The following is a 23989-nucleotide window of genomic DNA, read 5'->3' as shown; positions in this document are numbered from 1 at the left end:
CCACCCCCTGACCCCCATCCCACACCTCTGATGCTACGACCCTCCTGATCCACCTGCCCCCATCCCACACCTCTGATGCTACGCCCTCCCTGATCCCACCCCTGACCCCATCCCACACCTCTGATGCTGACCTCCTGCCCCACCTCTGATGCTACGCTCCTTGATCCACCCCTGACCCCATCCCACACCTCTGATGCTACGACCTCCTTGATCCACCCCTGACCCCATCACACCTCTGATGCTACGACCCTCCCTGATCCACCCCTGACCCCATCCCACACCTCTGATGCTGACCTCCTGATCCACCTGACCCCCATCCCCACCTCCTCCTTGATCCACTACCATCCCCACCTCTGATGCTACGGCTGACGACCCTCCCCCCCATCCCACACCTCTGATGCTACGACGCTCCTTGATCCACCCCTGACCCCCATCCCACACCTCTGATGCTGACGCTCCTCCACTGACCCATCCACTGATGACCCCTGACCCCCATCCCACACCTCTGATGCTACGACGCCCTCCACCCTGACCCCATCCCACACCTCTGATGCTAACTGATCCACCCCTGACCCCATCCCACACCTCTGATGCTACGACCTCTGATCCACCCCTGACCCCATCCCTCTGATGCTGCCCAGCTGATCTGACTGACCCCCATCCCACACCTCTGATGACCTCCTGATCCACCCCTGACCCCCATCCCACACCTCTGATGCTCCCTTGGATGCCATGATCCACCCCTGCTCTGATGCCACGACCTCACCTGATCCCACCTCTGATGCTGACCTCCTGATCCACCCTGACCCCATCCCACACCTCTGATGCTGACCCTCCAGTCACCCTGACCCCCATCCCCCACCTCTGATGCTACGACCTCCTGATCCACCCCTGACCCCCATCCCACACCTCTGATGCTCTGATCCATGCTGTGCTGCCCTCCCTGACCCATCTCTGATGCCCTCCTCCCCCCTGACCCCATCCCCACCTCTGATGCTACGATCCCCCATCCCCCCTCTGATGCTACGACCTCTGATCCACCCCTGACCCCGATCCCTCACCTCTGATGCTAACCCTCCCTAATCCACCCCCTGACCCCATCCCCCACCTCTGATGCTAACCTCCCCCCCCTGACCCCCATCCCCCACCTCTGATGCTACGACCCTCCTGATCCCCCCCCCCATCCCACACCTCTGATACTACGACCTCCTGATATCCCCACCTCCGACCCTCCCTGATCCACCCACCTCTGATGATGACCTCTGATGCTACGGCCCTCCCTGATCCACCCCTGGCCCCATCCCCCTGACCCCCATCCCCCACCCTCTGATGCCACGACCCTCCCTGATCCTCCTCTGACCCCCATCCCCACCTCTGATGGTCCCCCACTGACCTCTGATGCTGACCTGACCTCTGATCTGATCCACCCCTGACCCCATCCCCACCTCCGATGCTACGTCCCTCCCCCCCCCCATCCCCACCTCTGATGCTACGATGATCCACCCTGACCCCCTCCTGATCCACTGACCCCATCCCCACCTCTGATCCACTGGGATGCTACGACTGGTCTGATTGCTGTCCCACACCCTCTGCTGCCCCCATCCCACACCTCTGATCTGCTGACCCCATCCTGATGCTACGATCCACCCCTGACCCCCATCCCTGACCCTGACCATCTCTGATGACCTCCTGATCCTCCCCAATGACCCCCATCCCCACCTCTGATGCACCTCCTGATGACCCCATTCACCTCTGACTTCCCTGCTCATTCCCACCTCTGATGCCACGACCCTCCTGATCCTCCCATCCCCTGCCGACCCTCCTGATCATCCACACCTCTGATGCTGACCTGATTCCCATCCCCCACCTCTGATGCTACGACCCTCCCTGATCCACCCCCTGACCCACACACCCCTGAGCACCATATATGATATAGGGTGATGTAAGGAACATTACTATTATAAACAGAAGGTTGTGACTGAGTGACTCATCAATATTCTAACTACGATACAGGTATGCTACATTACTCAATTTATTCACATAGGGGTAATAGAGGTTTACTGATCACGAAATTCACATCACATTTTGTTTTTTAACATGATGTGTCACCCCCTAAAATAAATAATAATAATGATAACGACAATGTGCCATTCAGCCTTTCGAATTGGCAGAGTTTTGCCTGATGTTCCAAAGCACAAGCCATAAGGTGAGAAAACTGGTTTACCGATTTTCATAAGACTTGATGACAACACAGTGTGGGATCCCTGGAGTGTTTGTAGTCACCCTTTTCTCTAACCAGGCAACCCCAAGTTAAAACAATAACAAAATTAATGGCAATGCGGTATTAGGCACTATCAGTTGGCCCAAAAGTTATCCAACCCCCATTTAGGTGTTTTGTGGGGTTGAAAGAGGTACAGATCCCATTCGCGTAACAATGTTATATTTGTAGACTTAACACCAACGACTTTCACACCTTACTCGCCCTCCCATGACCAAACTTTATTCAGTAGTCTGGTAATATATATATAAAGACTCCAGGCCATCCATCCACCAACCCTAGATTAGGTGAATGTTTCGGAGGCATGAGTCGATACTCCCAGGGTTCACATCTCACGGAGAGTGTGGATTGACAACGCCGACTGTAACAGTTGGTAAAGTCCCCAACTGGACAGTCAGAGACAAAAAATTGTGTCCAGTTAATTGATGAAGACATCTCGTGAATAGTGAACATTTGGCACGCACTTCCTTGTGTCATCGGAACAGTTGGATTCAGGCTTGCCAACTGTAGTCGTGGCATGGCTCTGAATATGGTTCACTAGATGTACAGTATGTGATCATCGGACAGAACGAGGACACGACTTCTCTCTCTGACTTACACATGTGACCTATAAATCAAATTGAGGAAGTTCCCAACTCTTCTGCCACAGAGACACCATGAAGTAGTGTTAGCATGTTGAGGCCCAGAGGCTACGCTCACAGCAAATAAATATGCATTTCTTAAGAAGCAAAAAGTTGGTTGATTTTTTGTCTTCCTAGTAGACACTTCAAATTTTCAAGAGCATAAGTGGTGTGGTGATAAATGGAAGGTTAGGTTAAGTGCTTCTCAAGATTCTTTTGGGTATTCAAATGATGACATTTGTATCAGGATATTTGTAACACCAGAAGGAGACCTGTTCCTGTCATAACACAGAGATGGTAATAAAGACAGGTGATAATACATGGCATAAGGTAGTCACAGTTAACAATATTAAAGAAATTCACACTTCACAATTGTCATGGGCCATATTACAGTAGTGTGCACTTCACCATTAATGCAGGTCTGGGAGTAATGCACCTCCAGCAAAGACTAATATTAAAACCAAATGCAAAGCAAATACTTAAATGCATTGCCTTGAAGATCTGCAAGTAAAATTCTGGACAGTTAGGCACACTAGGCTCTGTGTTCTCAACTGATGACTGTGCTGTCTGATCAAGATGTAAAATGCCAAAGTTATAAACCCAGCTACTGTACTGTATTGATAATAAAAGATATGGATGGTGAAAGGATCAAGGAACTTAATGATCAATGGTTCACAAGTCAAAGCACAATAAGCAAAGGGAGTTTACATACTGAAAGCTGTAGCATCCACACATCAAGAGGCTGAAAGTGGAAGGTTTTGGGGAGGAGGTCATCAAAGACTGATACAGTGATGGGGAAGGTGGTGACTGATACAGTGATGGGGAAGGTGGTGACTGTAACAGTAATGGGGAAGGTGGTGACTGATACAGTGATGAGGAAGGTGGTGACTGATACAGTGATGGGAAAGGTGACTGATACAGTGATGGGGAAGGTGGTGACTGATACAGTGATGGGGAAGGTGGTGACTGATACAGTGATGGGAAGAATTGGTGACTGTTGATGATGCAGTGATGGGGTGACTGACTGATGGCCGAGGTATTGTGTCTGTGGGAAGGTGGTGACTAATGCAGTGGGGAAGGTGGTGACTGATAGAGTGATGGGGAGGTGACTATTGGGGAGGTGTTGTTAACTGTTACGGTGATGATGGGAGGTGTTGACTGATGATGGGAGGTGGTGACTGATGCAGTGGGGAAGGTGGTGATGACTGATGCACAGTGGGGAAGGTGACTGGCTGAGGCGGGAGGTGATGCAGTGATGGGGAAGGTGGTGACTGATGTGTGATGGGAAGGTGGTGGCTGATGATGGGGAAGGTGGTGGCTGACGTGATGGGGGTGGTGACTGATGGGGAAGGTGGTGATGATGTCTGTGGAGGTGACTGATACAGTGATGGGAAGGTGGTGGAGGTGGGTGACTGATCTGGCTGGAAGGTGGTGACTGATGGGGAGAGGAGTTGACTGATGCAGTGGGCCCAGTGTGGGGTGACTGATACAGTGATGATGGGGGAAGGTGGTAACTGATGCAGTGATGGGAAGGTGGTGACGATACCAGTGATGGGGAAGGTGGTGACTGATGTGTGATGGAAAGTGGTGACTATTGTTGATACAGTGATGGGGAAGGTGGTAGCTGACCAGTGGGGAGGTGGTTGACTACAGTGATGGGGAAGGTGGACTGTAACAGTGATGGGGAAGGTGGTGACTGATACAGTGATGGGGGAAGGTGGTGACTGATACAGTGATGGGAAGTGGTGACATACAGTGATGGGGAAGGTGGTGACTGATACAGTGATGGAGAAGGTGGTGACTGTAACAGTGATGGGGAAGGTGGTGACTGATACAGTGATGGGGAAGGTGGTGAATGATTCAGTGATGGGAAGGTGGTGACTGACAGTGATGGGGAAGGTGGTGACTGATACAGTGATGGGGAAGGTGACTGTAACAGTGATGGGGAAGGTGGTGACTGATACAGTGATGGGAAGGTGGTGACTGACAGTGATGGGGAAGGTGGTGACTGTAACAGTGATGGGGAAGGTGGTGACTGATACAGTGATGGGGAAGGTGGTGACTGATACAGTGATGGGGAAGGTGGTGACTGAAACAGTGATGGGGAAGGTGGTGACTGATACAGTGATGGGGAAGGTGGTGACTGATAGTGATGGGGAAGGGTGACTGAAAGTGATGGGGAAGGTGGGACTGATACAGTGATGGGGAAGGTGGTGACTGTAACAGTGATGGGGAAGTGACTGATACAGTGATGGGAAGGTGGTGACTGATACAGTGATGGGGAAGGTGGTGACTGATACAGTGATGTGGGGAAAGCAGACTGATACAGTGATGGGGAAGGTGGTGACCGATGCAGTGATGGGGAAGGTGCAGGACTGATACAGTGATGGGGAAGGTGGCACCTGTAACAGTGATGGGGAAGGTGACTGATACAGGATGGGGAAAGGTGGTGACTGTAACAGTGATGGGAAGTCAGTGACTGATACAGTGATGGGGATGGTGGTGACTGACAGACAGTGATGGGGGAAGGTGGTGACTGGATACAGTGATGGAGAAGGTGGTGACTGATACAGTGATGGGGAAGGTGGCGACTGGGGGACAGTGATGGGAAGGTGGTGACTGTAACAGTGGGATGGGGGAAGTGGTGGTGACCGGATACAGTGATGGGGGAAGGTGGTGACTGGATACAGTGATGGGGAAGGTGGTGACTGATACAGTGAGGGGGTAAAGGTGGTGATCAAGAATAGTGATGGGGAAGGTGACTGATACAGTGATGGGGGGAAGGTGGTGACTGATACAGTGATGGGGAAGGTGGTGACTGATGAAGGATGGAAGGTGTGACCTGGTAACAGTGATGGGGAAGTGTGGTGACTGATACAGTGATGGGGAAGGTGGTGACTGATACAGTGATGGGGAAGGTGGTGACTGATACAGCATGGTCTAGTTCAAGGAAGTGTTGTATCATGTGTGTGTGGGGGGGTGGGAAATACTTGGATTAAGGTCTCAAGATCCCAGCACTAAAGGAGCCAGAGGTCTCAGATGCTGCAGGAGTGAAATCACTCAGGAGTTACTAGTTCCTACTTACACAGTGGAGGGACAGCTCTGAGGCCGATGAGGTGCCAATAAACTCGCTAACAGCTCCTGGAGGTGCTGGCCACGACTGCACGAAGAAACAACGCAAGGAGGAAGAAGAGGCTTGTTAGCATCTACAGTATGGAAGCAAGACTGGTCATGGAGGAGAAGGGGAGCTGCACAGGACTTCAGTTATAAAGCCAGTGACATACACAGGTCTACATTACAGTCAGTTAACAGTTGAATGTACTAACAGAGGTTATCTCCTAAGCAAACAAAACATTGAGTACGTATACAGTATGCCACAGGCCCTTCTATTGGGGGGCTATTGGTGTTGTTAGTCATTTTTACTGATGTGATCTTATGACGAACACAAAATCTATCCAGTTATTGACAAAAGCAATGATAATTAAGTGTTGGTGACAAAGACCACAGTATATCAGTCATCTTAACTTGAATATTTGTTTCCCATATGATTTAATATTATCTATATTTGGCTTCACTGAATATATCTCAAGAGAAAGTCAAGGGAATCATTCCAAACATTCACAATTAATAAACAAAATATTACCTTATACAATTCTCTATATACTATATCTAGTACACACTATTGTCATATTTGCCAACCTGCACAATGAAACATAAGTGATCCAGCGTGGTCCCTGTTTTAACCTAATAAGAACACGACAAGCCAACACAAAGAGAACCCAAGAATAATAATCATCGTCTACTGTACTTGCTTCAGTCTGGATGCCAATATAGAATTTCCCTGAATGTTTTAGTCTACATAATCATACATACAGTACAGCCATGTTTCTCTCTTGGATATTCAGTAATACAGTATACGTACTGTATTTTCACTCATGGAATACACATAACCACTTCACAGCCTAGATAAGGTATCAACATTCCTTTACGTTCACAAACAAACAGTTAACTTCTTGACACGTACAAACACTCACACAAACAATCATCGGTATCCTAGAGGCTAAGTATAATTAATATGCCCTCACTAATATTTAACATCTTGGTTAAACACAGAACTAACATAAAAAAACTTCATGCAAACATAATGGAAGAAGAAACGGGAAGTTACCAGATGAACGGCAAAACTTATACACAGAAGGAATAGATAAGATTAGATGAGTTAATTAGAACTGCAGTAGAATTAACCATTTACTTTACTTGTTATTGAGGAGACTTTGAGATGCAGCTTATTGTTAAGTTTATAAGAGCAAGAAGAAAGCAACAAAAGTGGACTTGAAAATACTGTATTACTGTTTAATAACATTAAAGAGAATTTAATACTGATATATAAGTGAATTAACAATTTATGTACAGTTATAAAAGGTATTGAAATCAGTCTCATGTTATATTTAGTGTTAAAAGGACTAGTGACAGAGTTGTCTTAACCACTCAACTGTCAGACCACTCACAAGAGGACAATATCTCTCACATCTTCCTCATCATAAAAAAGTAATTCTTATTTTTTGGTGGGTAGAGTAATGTTCAAACTACTGTAGTTTAATGTAGCTTAATGCTGTGTTGTAATGGTCAGCTTGCTCGCCTCGCCAAGCAGACCCGGGTTCGATCCCCGGGTAGGGTGAAACTATGGACACGTTTCTTTACTGTTTGCCTCTGTCTACCCAGCAGTAATTGGGGACCTGGATTTTAATCGATTTGCGGATCGTGTTCCGGGGTAATGGTTAGCCAGTGCAGTTAGCGAGTTGTCCGGTCTTCTCAGACTATTCCTTGACACTGGGTCATGCAGCTCGTTAACTCAGGGTGTGGTTGCTGTGTTGGCGACAGTTTCTAGACCTCAAACAAATTCACGCCTAAGTGGTCCTTGGGCCGGCCATCTTCGTTACACGAGGGCAACCATTAATGGAGTGTGCTGTGGTGTAGTGTAGTGTAATGTGGACGAGTTTAAGAACATGAGCAAGAGAGATTTTTTTTTATATTCACAGAGTAAACACTTAGTGGCACTTACACCCGATTAATAGAACAATACTCCTGTCAGTATAATACTATTGTAAATATTGTAGATCTTAAACTAATCTATCCACTTTTCAACTGCCTTTACATGTATTTTATCTTGACATTGTACTGTAGCTACAAAACTCACAGCTATCTGACAGCAGTGAGCCAATAGACACAAACTGCGATAAAAATTAAGGAATTCTTTTGAAAACAAGTACATTCTCTTAACAACTCCTACTGCATTAGCGTTGGCAGATATTAAGTCGAACTTAAAATTGTACAGTAATGTGAAACAGCTGAATAAGGTCACATCCATACGATATTATGTACAGTAATCAGTAACTGCATTATGTAGAGTTATGTATTACAGTCAGCCACTGAGTTGTGACTATAAACTGTTTTACTGTTCAGCCTATGTATAAACTTATGTACTGTACATTCTAGGCAGGATTATAAGTCCACCCCACTTGCCCAGTGACTTGAAGATCAAAACAAAACTTTTATTAATGTACAGAGTGGATGGCAGAAAGTTGTGACATTATATATTTTACCATCAGTAATCACTGCCATTAAAAAAATATATATATGGCAATTGCACTGCATTTTTCCGGTCTTTATGACATGAAAGATGCTGAATTGATAAAAAATTGTAGTAATTGGCTTCTCAATTAATTCAGGGATACACTGTATACAAATAGATTGACTTAATACTGTACTGTTAATGAGAAGTTAGACAGCCAATATTCAGTGGTGTCAAACAATTAACATTCACAGACTATCAGCTCTTCACAAATACTGCAGATACTGTACAGTGCTTTACTGTTATCAATAAACTGAACTTAATACTGTACTGTCAATAAGTAATACTGTACAGTATTTTAACTCGGCGAACTAGCTGTATACTGCACACATAGGGCAGAGTTACTGTATTCAGTGTCGGAAGATTCAAGTACTGTAACCATATCTACAGTTTTCAAATACTGTACCAGCAAGTGGTCAGGTTCACAGACGAGTGGATACAGTACAAGAGTTTCTAATGTACAGTCTTTGAGACATTACTCTACTGTATCTGATGCCTGATAATGTATCAGTTCAAGGAAGGTTTGGTTCAAGTTTTATAAGGGTTTTGGATGTGATCAACATTACCCCAGAGTGAGAGAAGAGCCAGGAAATGAAACTTACTGGTTATGAGTATCATAAGTGAAGAAGCTGGTTGTAGCAAGAAGCGTAGTAAAAGAACCAGAACAAGCAGGGAGGGGGGCAGTGATGAGCTGAGTTACTTGGTGGGTGATACTGTACTCATGTGAATAGGAAAGACATGTGCTCCTAATAAAGGGAAAATTAAGATGGAGAGCTAACGTGTCTTCAGTCATGTTTAACCCTCAAGACTTGACGGACCTCCAGAAGAGTCGTGTACCTAAACTGAACTATACTGAGAACTTTCCCAAATATAACGTTATAGAGGTAGACTTCCTCCAATGGGATCACTCAACTGCTTGTGATGGGCTGGTGTAATTACTATTGAAATGATCGAATTCAATAGACTCACTTTAGATTCTACTTAACTATAACACTCATGGTTTTAGATCATAGTGGTAGTGGTGGTGGTGGTGGTGGTAGTGGTGGTGGTATGGAGAGTGTGGTGGTGATAATGGTATAGCTGGTTAGGGATGTGGCAGTGTTGTTAATGAGAAAGAAAAATGCTAGTGTGGAATAAAGAAGTGACAATGTATATAATTACTGAATTATAGACACCCTAGGTGACTATGCACATGTTAACTCAGAAAATATCTAAACTAAAACATACTCTTCCACTTTTTCCATCCACACATTCATCTTTCATGTCCTTAAATTCTCAGCCTCTGTCCATACACTTAGGCACCTCACCACAGCCTCCTTTACTCTTTATTTTTTGGTCATATTGAACTTTCCTTTGTTACCCAGTGCAGTAGCTACATACAGCAACATACCAAATTTAAAGTACCTTTCTGTGTACAGTACTTTAAATATTGTGTAAATTATTACCCTCTTATACCAGGGCCTCAACTAACAGAGTAAAAATGAGATGAAAAGCAAAGTCTGATATAAATTTTAGTGTTTTTCCCTTGATCTTTGTCCCTTAATCTTAGTCCCTTAATCTGGTTCCCTAAATGATAAAAATAACAAAAGGAGATTCAACTGCTAGACCTGACTGACTGGTTCACCATTTTCCTCAGAAGCAGACAAGCTAAAAGTGATTACCGGTAATTATAATAGATGTTTTATCAACACCTAAACTACAAATACAATTCACTGCCACTTATAAGCTGATACACTGACTGTCAACCTTCCTGGCCGTCAGAAAATAATACTCAGTCAAGTCATTTTTATCTTATATACAATAAATTGGAGAACTTCATCTTATACCTAGTTATATTTCCCTGTTCAGTGATCATGAACTGTATATCCTGCCCTGTAGTAGTGCAGAGTGAGTGATGGTGGTGTTCAGGCAAAAGCAGTTGTAATAATGACTGAGGTTATTTTAACAGTAGAGATGTTATGAGAGATTGTAGGATTAATAAAAACATGAAGGGAAATAGAACATATGAATAAATATACTGTAGCGTTTATGAAAGAATTAAAATGACAACAGAACACAAATAAACGCACAGACTCTAAGACAGGCCACTTATGCCAGTCGATTATGAGAGTAAAATTAGTGAATTCAGTAAATTTGAAGTTTGTTATGAGTACAAGATCTGGTACAGTACTAGAAAAGCAAATGTATAAGAATGTTGTGGTAGTTGGTTAAGTCCTGTGATCTTACCCACTCTTGTTTGATACTTATGAGTGTTTTGGACAACGTCTATGCTTTTGTGCCCAGGTTTTCATCTGATTGTTTCAACAACTAGAAATTTTTTAAATGAAGAAAATATAAACATTACAGTGGACACCACAACTGATACCCTCAGGAGTACAGTTCTTATGTAATGTGACTACAGGTACTACTGTCACCTTGATACACAACCACTGTATTGTAACAGTTAATATGCGGTCCACATTCATAAACTTTCCTGCACACAACAGCTAACACACATGTAAGACCTGTTCTTGTTTGTTTGGTGACCAGCGTAATATTCTTCGACCACTGAATTTTGTATGACATAAAGGTGTAGCACTGTACTGCATCTTGTCTGTGTGAGTGTGTGACAAGAACACAATAGAAAAGAAAAGATGTAACGAAATATTGATGATGGAGAGGAAACTGGATACAATAATGGGAGAAAAAAATTAACAAAAATAATATTTCTTGAACTTCAGTAGTCTGACTCGTAGGGATGACCGCCCTGTCCTGGGTCTGGGGAGACGGGGCAGGATAATTATGTACTGTACATCAAGATTACAACTGAAGTTCAATAAATTAGTCTGTTATTAGTAAAGGTAGTGTATGTTAGAAGATATTCATAATACACATTTAGTATTACTGTACAGTGTTAGTAAAATAGATCAATGATTGGAAATATTCGAAGCCATTTCCAGTACATAACAAGTGAAGATTAATTCTACTGAAAATTAATAATTGTTAAAATATTACTAAAGATCTCTAAGCCACACATAAGCCAATTATAACTAATGGAGGATGAAATACATGCAAAACCAACCATTAACTGTATGTCCTGTCATATAGTCTAACTCACTAAACTATCACTGCTGTGCTATGGCATGTCTTATTTAAGATTACCACTTGTTCTATATATAAAACATATACATAACTGTACATAACCAATTTCTGGCTAGCTAAACACAGTTTAAGTTATATCATGCAGTAACTAGACCCACTTAGTTGACTATATTATTCACAGTAATAACTGCCTCAATTGTACGGAGGTAAGACACATTCATCTGTGTGGCCATCACCTCCAAGTTGACAAATAACTGCACCTCAGTGTAAGTGCTGCTGCCTCTCATACAATAGTGTGTTGACAGAGGCAAGAGAACACGGCAACAGAACTTACTCGTCTGGACCTGTACAGCGGCGCCGCAAGAGCACATTCAGAGCCTCCGGGTGGGTGTCCATCAGGTGTTGGTAGGTCTCATCAAGGAGCTCAGCTGACACCTGCGGGAACCATGACATGTACAGTGCTGTACTTAGTTGTTTTATGTCTCTTACAACAACATACACATTAAATTTCTTCACTATATATAATGGTGCCCCTCGTGTAATGAGGATGGCCGGCCTAAGGGCCACCTAGGTGTGAATTTGTTTAAGGTGTAGAAGCTGTCGCCAACACAACAACCACACCCTGAGTTAACGAGCTGCATGACCCAGTGTTTAAGGTGTAGAAGCTGTCGCCAACACAACAACCACACCCTGAGTTAACGAGAATATTCCGAGAAGACCGGACAACTTGCCAACTGCACTGGCTAACCATTATCTCGGAACACGATCCACAAATGGATTAACAACCAGGTTCCCAATTACTGCTGGGTAGACAGAGGCAAATGGCATAATGAAACTTGCCCATAGTTTCACGCTGCCCGGGGATCGAACCCAGGTCCACTCACTTGCGAGGCGAGCATGCTGACCATTACACCACAGGTCGCCAGGCAAGCGAGTGGACCCGGGTTTAATCCCCGGGCAGGGTGAAGTTATGGGCAAATTTCTTTACGTCATTTGACACTGGGTCATGCAGCTCGTTAACTCAGGGTGTGGTTGTTGTGTTGGCTACAGTTTCTACACCTTAAACAAATTCACACCTAGGTGGCCCTTAGGCCGGCCATCCTCGATACACGAGGGGCAACCATTATTCTTCACTACACACACACACACACACACACACACATTAAGACTCCAATACATAAACAGAAAACAAAAGAATTTAGTATGAAATTCCGTTTTATAGCCAAGCTGGTGAGACAAGTGACCTGTCAGATTACTCCACCAGAACACCTCTGGCAGAGCCTGCCTTGCTCAGGAGGCTATTTGCATTCTGTGGCAGAAACGTTTTGCTGTTGGAACTGTATACTGTACTGTACTGCATAAAATATACTTACTCAGCCAAAGAAGCATTAATGAAGTAAGCTTCCATAGCTAGCACACCAAAAGGTCAACCAGGACAAACCCTGAAGCTGGTTCTGTTTACACCAGGTTCAGGTCAACTGAACTAGCTCCTGGATTCATCTTGATGTACCTGCTGGTTTGCTGTTTTTTTTAATCAGGGTTGGACTAATTTTTAAATAAAGACCTGGTTTGGTAAAGGGGAGCTTAAACAGAACCACAGGACAACGTCCCTGTAGAGAGAAGTTTTGGGAGGCGGTCTCTGGTCAATGTTGAGTGAATCATACGCCATAAAGCTAGACTAACATTTATGCATTGAGTCCCTGCTTCAGTGGGATGTATAACATAAATTTGAAGGTCAAGGTGAGCTTAAAAATTAACTAAAAACATCACATACAACATACTGTACAGTACTTATTGGTGGAGGGAAACTTTAGCAGACATAATTGACTGACCTCAAAGAGCTCCTTGTTGTGGTCAATCATACTCCTGACAACATTGATGACTTCTATCCGTTCTTCAGCGTGCGTGGCCATCTCTGTCGTGGACATGGACTCTGTTCCGGGCTTCACTGTGTGGAGGATGTTTGGGGCAAAGAGGGTGGCCAAGTTACTGCTGTCCATTTTGTTCCCCTGCATTGTTTCTCCTATGAAGGAATGACCAACCATAGTATTAGAAAACTGATCTTTCCAATGTGTACTGAAGAAACAATACTGTACCAAGTGAGTTAGATAATGCTTGTGAGTTCCAACACTGGGTCACAAGTTTATCATTGGAGCTTTACATTCCTATTAATTTGTCTATGGAACATTGTAAACTGTATAATCATCTGAGAGATTAATTGTGCAGTTTAACCTCTATTTCTGCTATAATCCCCAGCACTTAACAAGAAAAATATTTGAAGAGATGTATGCACTGGGAAACAATAACTAGGAACATATTAAGTTTTAATGGCCTGCTGTGATGACTGTACCTGCACCAGCTGAGTCCATGTTTATCACAACAGCTGTCGTGGATCTCTCCCCTACAAACTACATCCGCATTCCAATGCGACCGTATCCTAGCAACCAAACGAGCGGCCCAGGGGGGCGTCACCAGATGCCACAGTATCCTAGCAACCAGCCACCTGCTACGTCTTCCCTAGCAACGGAGTCAAGAAACCGGCGAGTTCCCACGGGTTTACTTCCGGCTGCTGTGTATATAAGCTCAATTCTCTCCACTGAGGTCAATCCTGCATGGATTAGCTTAAGGTCGCGTAGGTAATATTCCTACAAAAAAAAAAGAAAAAAAAAAAATCCACTGAGATTGATTCTGCCCTGCGTTCCTGAACACGCAACACCTCCTCCAAGCAAGCTCCTCGCTGTCCAGCCCTCATTCAACATGGAGGACAGCAACACCCAACATCTCTAACGAAGCTCCTGCACTGATACCTCAAGCATGCTACTCACTGAACGTGTCTCTCACCACAAGTTTCTCACCACACGGCATCTCCAGCACCAGACTGTCTTTCATATAATATATTTTATGTAAGAAAACCACCACCTAGAGTTTCCATCAATCCCATCCTGAGTGCTAGACAACATAATATCACGAACCCTACAAGCTTTATATCAATAGTCCAAGACCCTCAGACCTTAGGAGGTGTTTGTGTTATAGTCAGTCTTGACACATGATGAAACACTGGATAATAACAAGACAAGTGGATTTTGGTTCCTGTAAACTTTTCCTCTACAGAAAAAAAATTAATGTTCCTCCCTTGACTCATGAGAACTATTGACAAGACTCCTGACACACAGTACTGTATATCATCCCTGATACAGATACAATTCAAACTTTATAATTATATCAGTTATTTATAAGACACAATATCACTGTAAGTACACCATGTTCAGTGAAAATGCTCCATATTCAGCTCAAGGCCTCCAGTTGAACATTCAGCTCTCAATATTTACTGCTGTAACGACCACAGTTGGACTTATCGTATAATAATGCAGTACTGTACCCCCACTTATTCATATTAAGCTTCATCGTCCATAAAACATGTGTCAAACTAGTGAGTTACCCCCTAGACTTGTTTCCTCTAGTGTCGAGGCACCGTCCATCTTCTACAGTATATTGCTTTAAGTGTCCTCCTGTACTGTAAATTTAAATTTATGATGTACAGTAACGCGTATGAGTGGCAGTAAAGGATGTATGCCTACCGTAAGCTGAAGCATTCAAGATTCAGTACACACAGTATACTGTATGTTGAAAGCTTCAACTATATTTACCAGTAGTGGAAATTGTACTAAGATGATGTGTTTTGAATGCCAAGCAAAGCCTATGATCACTGTTTTTGCCTCGTGAAGTTACGAGATATTAATTCAAAACTGAAGTTATGTCTTCGATTTACATTCATCAGAGAATCTGATGAATGTCTTGAAGTTATTGTCATTTTTGTATTAAAAAAACTCATCAATCTTCGGGTCCAGACCTGTCAACTGCCCAAGTCTCTGAAATGAAATCCTATCCCCTTCAATAGGCCTCTGTTAATTTTTGCCGACTCTGTCCAGAAGTACATGCCATCTCATGTACTTGTGACCAATATAATTATTGCATTGCAAGCTCAAACACTGATTAGATTATAAATGTTAGCCTTAAGAACTTAATGTAAAACCGTAGCCATAATTTTCATGAAAGGATGAGTACCGTAAATGAGACCGATAAACAAGTCGTGAAAATCCCAACTGGGTAACCTCTGGGGTAACCTCTGGGGTATATAACCTGTGAACACTGGGGCAGGAGCTCATTCTGAACGCCCTTCTTCATATAGCCAGGTATACTTGTAAACCCGTGACTTAGTTGTACTTTATCTGAGTAAACAAGTAATCCTGCAAAATAACTGAACCTCTTATCAAGTGTTAAGTGATCATGCTCCATTCGTTTCCTTAAGTTTAGTAGACATTCGTATTTTAACCTTATGCATTCTGAATGCATTTAATCATATACCCAGGCACTGTTTATGCGTGAACTGCCAATGGTCGGTAGCCAGCTGCCGGCAGTGTGTCTGAGGCAGGATGCATTGAGTAAACCGGGATTAATATTTGAGTGGGTGGCGCACCTGGGAGCGAGTCATAAGGGGACCTACGTGTGTGGCTGTTCACTACCACACCTGGAGCCTGGACTCGGTTTGACTAAGCGTGAACCCAGAGGTGGTTTCACTGACGCACGGCAATGTTTTGAATACAGGTTGGCGTGAGTCAGGTGATCATTCATCCGGTCTGTATTATTTCACCTCAGGTATACTAGTTCCCCCATGGTAAATAAATACTTATGAGTCGTGTGTCGTAGAGGATGTAGAGGTGTAATACTGGTGAGTGAGGAGAGGTAGAGTTGTATCTCCAGTACAAAGAAGTACATCACGTGAATAACAGGCAGGTGTTTGAGTGTTTATGAATGCTATAAAGTATTAGTACAACTGAGAATAAATTGAAGTGATAAAGACCTATTCTTGTTATGTGTCACTGTTGTCTAATATTACCAGTAAGCTGTAGTAATTTCAACTGCTATACTGTAGACTTATTTTTGTTAATTATATAGTAATGCCCAGTGGTATTCTGATATTTTGCACCAGTGTTAACGTAAATTTGACCAAATCTCTAATGTACGTTGGGTTGTGTTTATCAGTGCAGTATTGTCTATGTTACTCCCCCTCCCTTGGTAACATTAAATTCAACTGAATCCTTTGATATCTCCTGTGCCTAGACCTCACCACGTTACTACCACAGTGTTATGTTATATTGTGGGTGGTGGCGGCCTACCATGAGTATTGAAGATAGTAAAGTAACATGGGATTAAAAGTCCAAAGATCAGAAAATATATAAGAAACTAAGAGATGCATATAAAAAGAATAAATGGGATAAGTAAGAGAAAGTTAATAGTAAACTAATGTACACTTAGAAATGTAAAGAACAAAGATGAAGAATATGTTAAAAGAACTGTGAAGAGAATATAAGTAAAATAAATAAGAAAAAAGAACCGGGTTGATGATGATGACTACAGTACAGTGCAGTAAATTAATCAGTGTTTTAATATCAGTATCTGTGTTCACTTTGGTTACTACTATGATTATTACTCGTGGACCTGGATGGTAAGATTGCTATAGGAAGATTATAACGTGAACATGATCCACAGTAAATGGGGGTTAGTACAGTACAGGGTATTAGGTTAAACACACACACACACACTACATCCTTGACCACCGAAGGGTCAAGACGTACCTGGCGCTCCTCTCGGAGCAGCCAGGTCAACTGTTAAGTTGGCCCATACCAACCCCCTCCCCTGAACCCTCCTCCCCACCGGAATATCAACAAGTTCTCGCCAGAAGTTACAATTTCATTTAGGAAAGGAACGGAACCAGTGTTAAACAGAGGTGAACAGTGGTGAACAGTGCTTAAGTCAGTGAGAACAACTCAACAGTAACAGTCGTACCCAAGTTAACCTTCACACAGTGAGGTCCCAGGTACCCAGTGATAACGGCCCGTGAGACCCAACAACAACCAGCGATGTGTTAATCCATCTACGATAGGAAGACCTAAGACCACACCTCACTCATATAACACCATCTGTGAGGGAATTACTACACCACATGTCCCTCATAACACCATCTGTGAGGGAATTACTACACCACGTCAGGTCCCTCATAACACCATCTGTGAGGGAAGTACTACACCACGTGAGGCCCCTCATCACACCATCTGTGAGGGAGTTACTACACCACGTGATGCCCCTCATCACACCATCTGTGAGGTAATTACTACACCACGTGAGGTCCCTCATAACACCATCTGTGAGGGAATTACTACACCACGTGAGGCCCCTCATAACACCATCTGCGAGGGAATTACTACACCACGCCAGGTCCCTCATAACACCATCTGAGGGAACTACTACACCACGTGAGTTCCTCCTAACACCATCTGGGAGGGAGTTACTACACTACAAGTTTGCTGTTCAACACCTACATTAATCTGTATGTTCACTGTATGTTCCTTTACCTTTCTCTAATGAAGGCTTTTGTTAAACCACCAATGTATGTAATAAGTCATTTATGTCCAATGTATATTTTCAGCCTTTGGGCTGCAGAATTTTTTTCAATAAACCGTTAATTATTATTATTATTATTATTATTATTATTATTATTATTACACACACACACACGTTTACTTGGATACACAAAAAGAGGTTCTAATGGTTAGTGTAGTAAGTGATATTGTTGTTTGTGATAATTATAAAGGGGGTTATCAGCCCTTTTGTTACCCAAGGCCCTCACAGCACAATGGGTGACTTGCATCATAAGATTCTCGAGTAGAATTGATTCAATTTCACCTTTAGTCTAACCACAAATCTTTTTATTACTTAGTGATAGTTTCTCCTTTCGAATGAGGAATTAATATTCAACATTATGACATGTAAATCCAATTATTCTAGCACTAAATGGTCCATCCTTGTCTGGTAGCTTATCACAGTACAGTAAATCATATGCTTTTTCAATATTATACATGCTCTAAATGTTAAGTGATCACTCTTTTCCCTTCAGGATGACGTGTAAGACTGACCAGTGCTGGTTTGCTGGTCAACTGCATTCTCAGCAACAGTAGCCAGAAAGATAAGGAGTGAGTAAAGAGTGTCGCGGTTGGCTGGTGGCATGAGCTGGATCAGGTGTTGTAATGCCTCGAACTGTAACTTGCGGTTCCGGATCTCTGTAAAGCCACCAGAAACATTACAACAACAACAACACTAAAATGGCACCAAAATAATACAAGTGATCAGACACAATAATATAATTATATCACCAAAAACATTAAAACTCCGAATAATATAAAGAAGGCAGAGTTATGTGACCTGTATCTGGCCGAATAACTACTGGTTATTTGATCAGGTTCTAAAATAAAACTAAGTACTGTACTGTACTAACCTAACTCAGCTAGACAAAACACAGAACACTTAGAGAGCTTCACAAGAACAGTAAACTGTACTTTTCTTGTGAAACAAATTTTACATCAAGTAACAATGACTTCAAGAAACATAATAGAGTAATTAGTGTAATGACCACAGCTATCCTGACCAGAATCCTATTGAAATCATAATTAAATCGGTAATTATTTACGACATACCCGTCACTTACTATTCATAGAAAATTATTAAAAAAATTACGCAATTTCACTGTATTTTGCGGTGTACACTGTCATAGTTTGGGCAAATGTCTTAAAGTGGAGTTATTTCTCAATTATACCTAACCTAAGCTTAGTCGATAAGACACGCAAACGGTCGAAGCATTGTTAGCAGACTGCACCAACCTGACCAAATAAATCTACTCACCTAACTTCCTAGATGGGGGCAGAGCCCCTGGCATATTAAACATAAAGAACCCACTTTGATATGGTGTAATTTTATGTTTTTTGTGGACGTGAGAGCAGCCACTCGGTTGTTGCACTGAAACAAACAATGAGTGGATGACAACATCGAGTGTGGATCAGGCTAGTGCTAGCCTAGGGGCCTAACTGTCTACTAAATGAAGCATATGCCTAAGAAAGGAATGTCATATCCGAACTCAGAGATGAAAATATAGTAAGAAAAGATCCATGAAAACAAATTACGTGGCAACGGGTATGTCGTCAATATTAACCATAAAATCATACACAAGCCCTGCGGGTCCCGGTCAAATGGCAGATTGTTATTTGGCCAGAAATCTTGGTCAAATAACAGCTCTATATAAAGAAAACTCTTGTGAGCATAGTCATAAATGCAGGTACAAGGTCATTGAGGTCCTCAAGTCACTAGTTCACCCTGCTTAATGACTTCCAGTACATTAATTAAACTTCAGACCTCTTGATCCACAATACCTTCAAATAATTGATATTTTCGTCATTAACATAAACAAACACATCGTGAAAACCCAGACCTTAATATTTGAAGTTAGGTGAGGAAAGCCAACCCACACTACATACTTTGTGTCTTAATGAAGGCTTCGTAGAGCTCCCTTGTTAATAACGGTTCTGGAAGGTCCCTGAAGAATTCTTTGAGTAGCGTCGCCACGTCATGAGGGCAGTGGTCTTCGTTGAGCCAGACCTCCCGTCCACTGTCAAACTCCTCTCGTAGCTACAATGTTAATCCACAATTAATGACAGATACTGTATTGACTCTATGAAAGGACTGTACTGTATGCTCCTGGCCAATACCTGAACACAAACAGGGAACATAATTCTGGTAAATAAAATTGCAAAATAGTGTACTAACTGAACTTGCTATTGATCTAGCTATAGTACATTTTTTTTTATTCAAGGAGCACTTTCTAGATAGTAAATAACTTGTATATGGACAGAAGGACATACCCTAATGGTTAAAAAAATTGGCCGAGAGTATCAAGAGTTGAGGTACACTACACTATACTGAGACATTGAAAAATGGAGTTGGTGGCGAGTTGCACTCACCTGCCTGACCCGCTTCTTCGAGGAGGATACTCTGAAGATGCCGAGGGTGTGCATGCCATTGGTCTCCAGGTGTTTAAAGCACATGTTGACGAGGCCGGGGATCTGAGGGCTGGGCTCCACCGTCAGGAGATCTGGCGTGGGTGGCCCAGGAGGCAGTAGATCCCCACCCACTAAGCTCGGTCGCTTCCTTTCCAGGTTGAGGCTCTCCAGGGAACCCGTTGTTGACTGTGGACCCCAAGACAGTAAGTTAATCCTTATCATCTTATCCGTTGCTTGGTGCTGCTACTACTGCTACAACTAGAACTATTAGTGCTACTACTAAACCTAGCTTAACACTGCTACTACAATACTACTACTACAACTACCTGTACTAATATACCAAGCTTAGTAATGCTGGTAATGTTTGAGAACACCGCTGCCGCCAGAAGTTGTTCGATTTCGTTCACTTACTAGGACCTGACATAACCAACCAAACAAACTTACCAAACCTTACCTAACTTCCTAGCCGAGTCATAGTAAACAGAAAATACTTATTTTGATATCTGTTGAAGTGGCATGGTGTTATCGACAGTTTTTTTTGCAGACGTGAGAGTAGCGAGTAGTTGAGTACTCGTGGGCCACCGGCGGAGCGAGTAAACTAACAGGCAGACGCAGTGAGTCAGGTCTCCTTGGCCAATTTCCCTGATGCACACCCAAAAAAAAAAAAATAATTTCTTTATCGTCACAAAATTTCCATAATTGCATATTTTATTTATATATACTTAACGGTGTTTTGAAAAAAAAGGTAATATGCTGTCAAATTACTGAAAATGTCCAAAGGACATACGGAGCCTCAGTTACCCAGAGAGATTAGAGCGCCTACAATTGCCTAGCTTATACTACTGACGGGCAAGGAGGGACCTAATTGAAGTGTAAGTATCTTAGAGGGCACTACTCGGTCGAGTGTCCATACCTGGAGTTACTGGACATCCGCCCCACAAGGGGTCACAGGCACAGCTCAAGGTTGAAGAAGCCACAAGTCCAGAAGACTGTGAGGGCAAACTTTTTTTGGAGTGAGAGTTGTGAACTCTTGGAACAACCTACCAAAGTGTTGTGACGGCACCGAGTGTGAGCTCTTTCAAGACCAGACTTAACCAACACTGGAGCAGGTTCAGATATATTCAGGAGCCGGTTCATGCCCAGTACTTGCCAACAGTAAAAAAGGAAAAAGAAAATGAAAATCAATATGACAGCATCTGTATGTTAACATGGCTGAAAATAAATAGATAATTTACTGAAAGTGTCTATTGGGATGAATGTTCATTGCAACTGTAATTATTATTATTATTATTTAATTTTTAGGCTTGTCATTCTGTATTCCATACAGTTCCTTGAACAGCTCTAATTTTCCCCCACAATACCAACCCTTATTGGGGACTGTTAGCGTCCTTATAGTATCAACACATTTTGCTGAGTTTGATCCTTCTATAATTTAGTCTAGTATAATGTTTTACTTTTGTTTACTTATTCAGAAGGTACTACCGCCTGGGAAGATATTGGAAGCATAATGTGTTGTCTAATGGTAGACCCTGCTGCCATATGTGACCAAGTCCCACGTGGCTGATCTGACTTTCTGCCCCATTTACACACAATTGTAGGGTCTCAATTGTTTCTCTTACTATTGACAACACAACATACATACAGTATATCGTTTCTTACTATAAATCTTTTTTTTTCATTTTTGTATTTCTTTATTATTATTATTATTATTATTATTATTATTATTATTATTATTATTATTATTATTATTATTATTATTATTATTATTATTATTATTATTATTATTATTATTATTATTATTTTCAGTGTTGTTCTTATTATTTAATTTTTAATTATTTTATTGTTTATTAAATTTTTTGTTTATTTTGAACTAATTATTATTATTATTATTATTGTTATTATTATTACATTTTCACCCCCCAGGCCCCGATGTGGGTCAGTGACCTGTGTCCGGGTGGGCTAATCCCAGTAAAAAAGAAAAAAAGGATAACCTGAAAAAGCTCTTTGGAAGTCGTAGACCAGGTGATTGTACATATAATATAATATAATATAATATAATATAATATATAATATAATATAATATAATATAATATAATATAATATAATATAATATAATGTAAAATAATATAATATAATATAATACAATATAATATAATATAATATAATATAATAAAATATAATATAATATAATTATAATATAATATAATATTAGATTACGAATTAATGAAAACAGAACGGAAGAGCAGAGAGGAGGGCGGAGGGGGACCTGTAGATGGGAATAACTAGGTGACCAGAGGAGCGGGGGACTGTAAACAAACAAAATGAAAATAGTGCTAATACAAGGCGACACAGAACGAAGTAGTTTGGTCAGTTTAACAACCTGTTGGCAAGATTGCATCAACGAAATACCTTGTGGGAGTACTAGAAACAGTATTTTATCCTTGGGTGTATGGGTGCCGACTGACACAAACCAGAACCGTCGACGAAATATTTTGGTACTCTTTTTCTAAATGTCTCTATGTCATTGTTCCCTTTCCCTAAATTTTGACCAATTTTCGTTATTCTACACCATTTCCTCCAGGGCGTAATTTTTCCCTAACATGGGAAATGTCCCTGTACCTGGCATCACTGGAAGGTGACGGCAGATTATTCGGAGGAATATTTACGGTAAATAATTAATTAATTTCTTGACGTACATAGCACTCACAAAACATATTTTAGTGTCATATGATCAGTTTCTCACCGTGTTTTGCTCCGAAACTTCCCCGCCTCATACCCCGGCCACTACAGTTGATTTGTGAAGGTAGATAAAACTAAAAAATACTTATAATAAAAAAAGATGTCGCCTCTTTTAAAATACTCACTAAAATACCGTAATGATAAAAACATTTGTGGAAAAAATGAAAGAAATTGAACAACTCCTTCTGGTGGTAGCGGTCTTCTCATAAATTACCATGCTGATGCTACTACTACAACAATGGCCTCCAGCCTCCACCAATAGCCACACCTTCGCCACCATTTTATTACCTTAATATTAAATATCCTAATACATAAGTAGATATCCAAGCTGTGTTGAGCTAGTTGAGCCCCAGATCTATGCAGCATTCAGTGACTGTTGCCTCATAGTCAATATCTGCAACTGTTGTTGGCTTTGGGGCCGATGATCTCGTTCCCCTGAGGCAGAGTAAAGCCGACCGAAGGAGAGAGAAGGACAGTCGACATCTCATCCAGGCTGTAACATAACTTCTGGGCTGCTGCTTCTGTTCGGAGATCACCTCCGCGAGTCTGGCGTAGAAGCATCTTGCACTTGGTCCCATCCCACCAGAGGTTGTGAACACTAGAGGAGTGAAGCTGCCTTGATCAACATTCTGAATTCTCTCCCCATATGCCCTTCTCTTGTCGTTCTCGTTCCTCCTATGTGCAGCATCAAGAGCTAGGTTACGGTGACATGCGGCCATGGGATCAAAGATCCTGATGTCGAAGAAAGCTC

At 42.3% G+C, this 23989-nt stretch overlaps 1 protein-coding gene across 1 annotated transcript in view; it reads right to left on the bottom strand.

The window, feature by feature from the left end:
* Nucleotides 1-23989, bottom strand: part of LOC121857291 — a 62386-nt gene that overhangs the window by 24206 nt on the left and 14191 nt on the right. Inside the window, exons 6-12 of the mRNA XM_042353280.1 lie at nt 20461-20685; nt 19978-20128; nt 18586-18729; nt 13444-13634; nt 11946-12046; nt 9133-9333; nt 5984-6058 (exon numbers count right to left, since the gene is read on the bottom strand). Coding sequence (XP_042209214.1) covers nt 5984-6058; nt 9133-9333; nt 11946-12046; nt 13444-13634; nt 18586-18729; nt 19978-20128; nt 20461-20685 — 1088 coding nt within the window. The remainder of the gene's footprint in view (nt 1-5983; nt 6059-9132; nt 9334-11945; nt 12047-13443; nt 13635-18585; nt 18730-19977; nt 20129-20460; nt 20686-23989) is intronic.

Source organism: Homarus americanus, unplaced genomic scaffold, assembly GCF_018991925.1.
Source record: "Homarus americanus isolate GMGI-L3 unplaced genomic scaffold, GMGI_Hamer_2.0 scaffold20465, whole genome shotgun sequence".
Classification (NCBI taxonomy): Eukaryota; Metazoa; Arthropoda; class Malacostraca; order Decapoda; family Nephropidae; genus Homarus; species Homarus americanus.
This window is presented reverse-complemented; position numbering and strand designations above follow the sequence as displayed.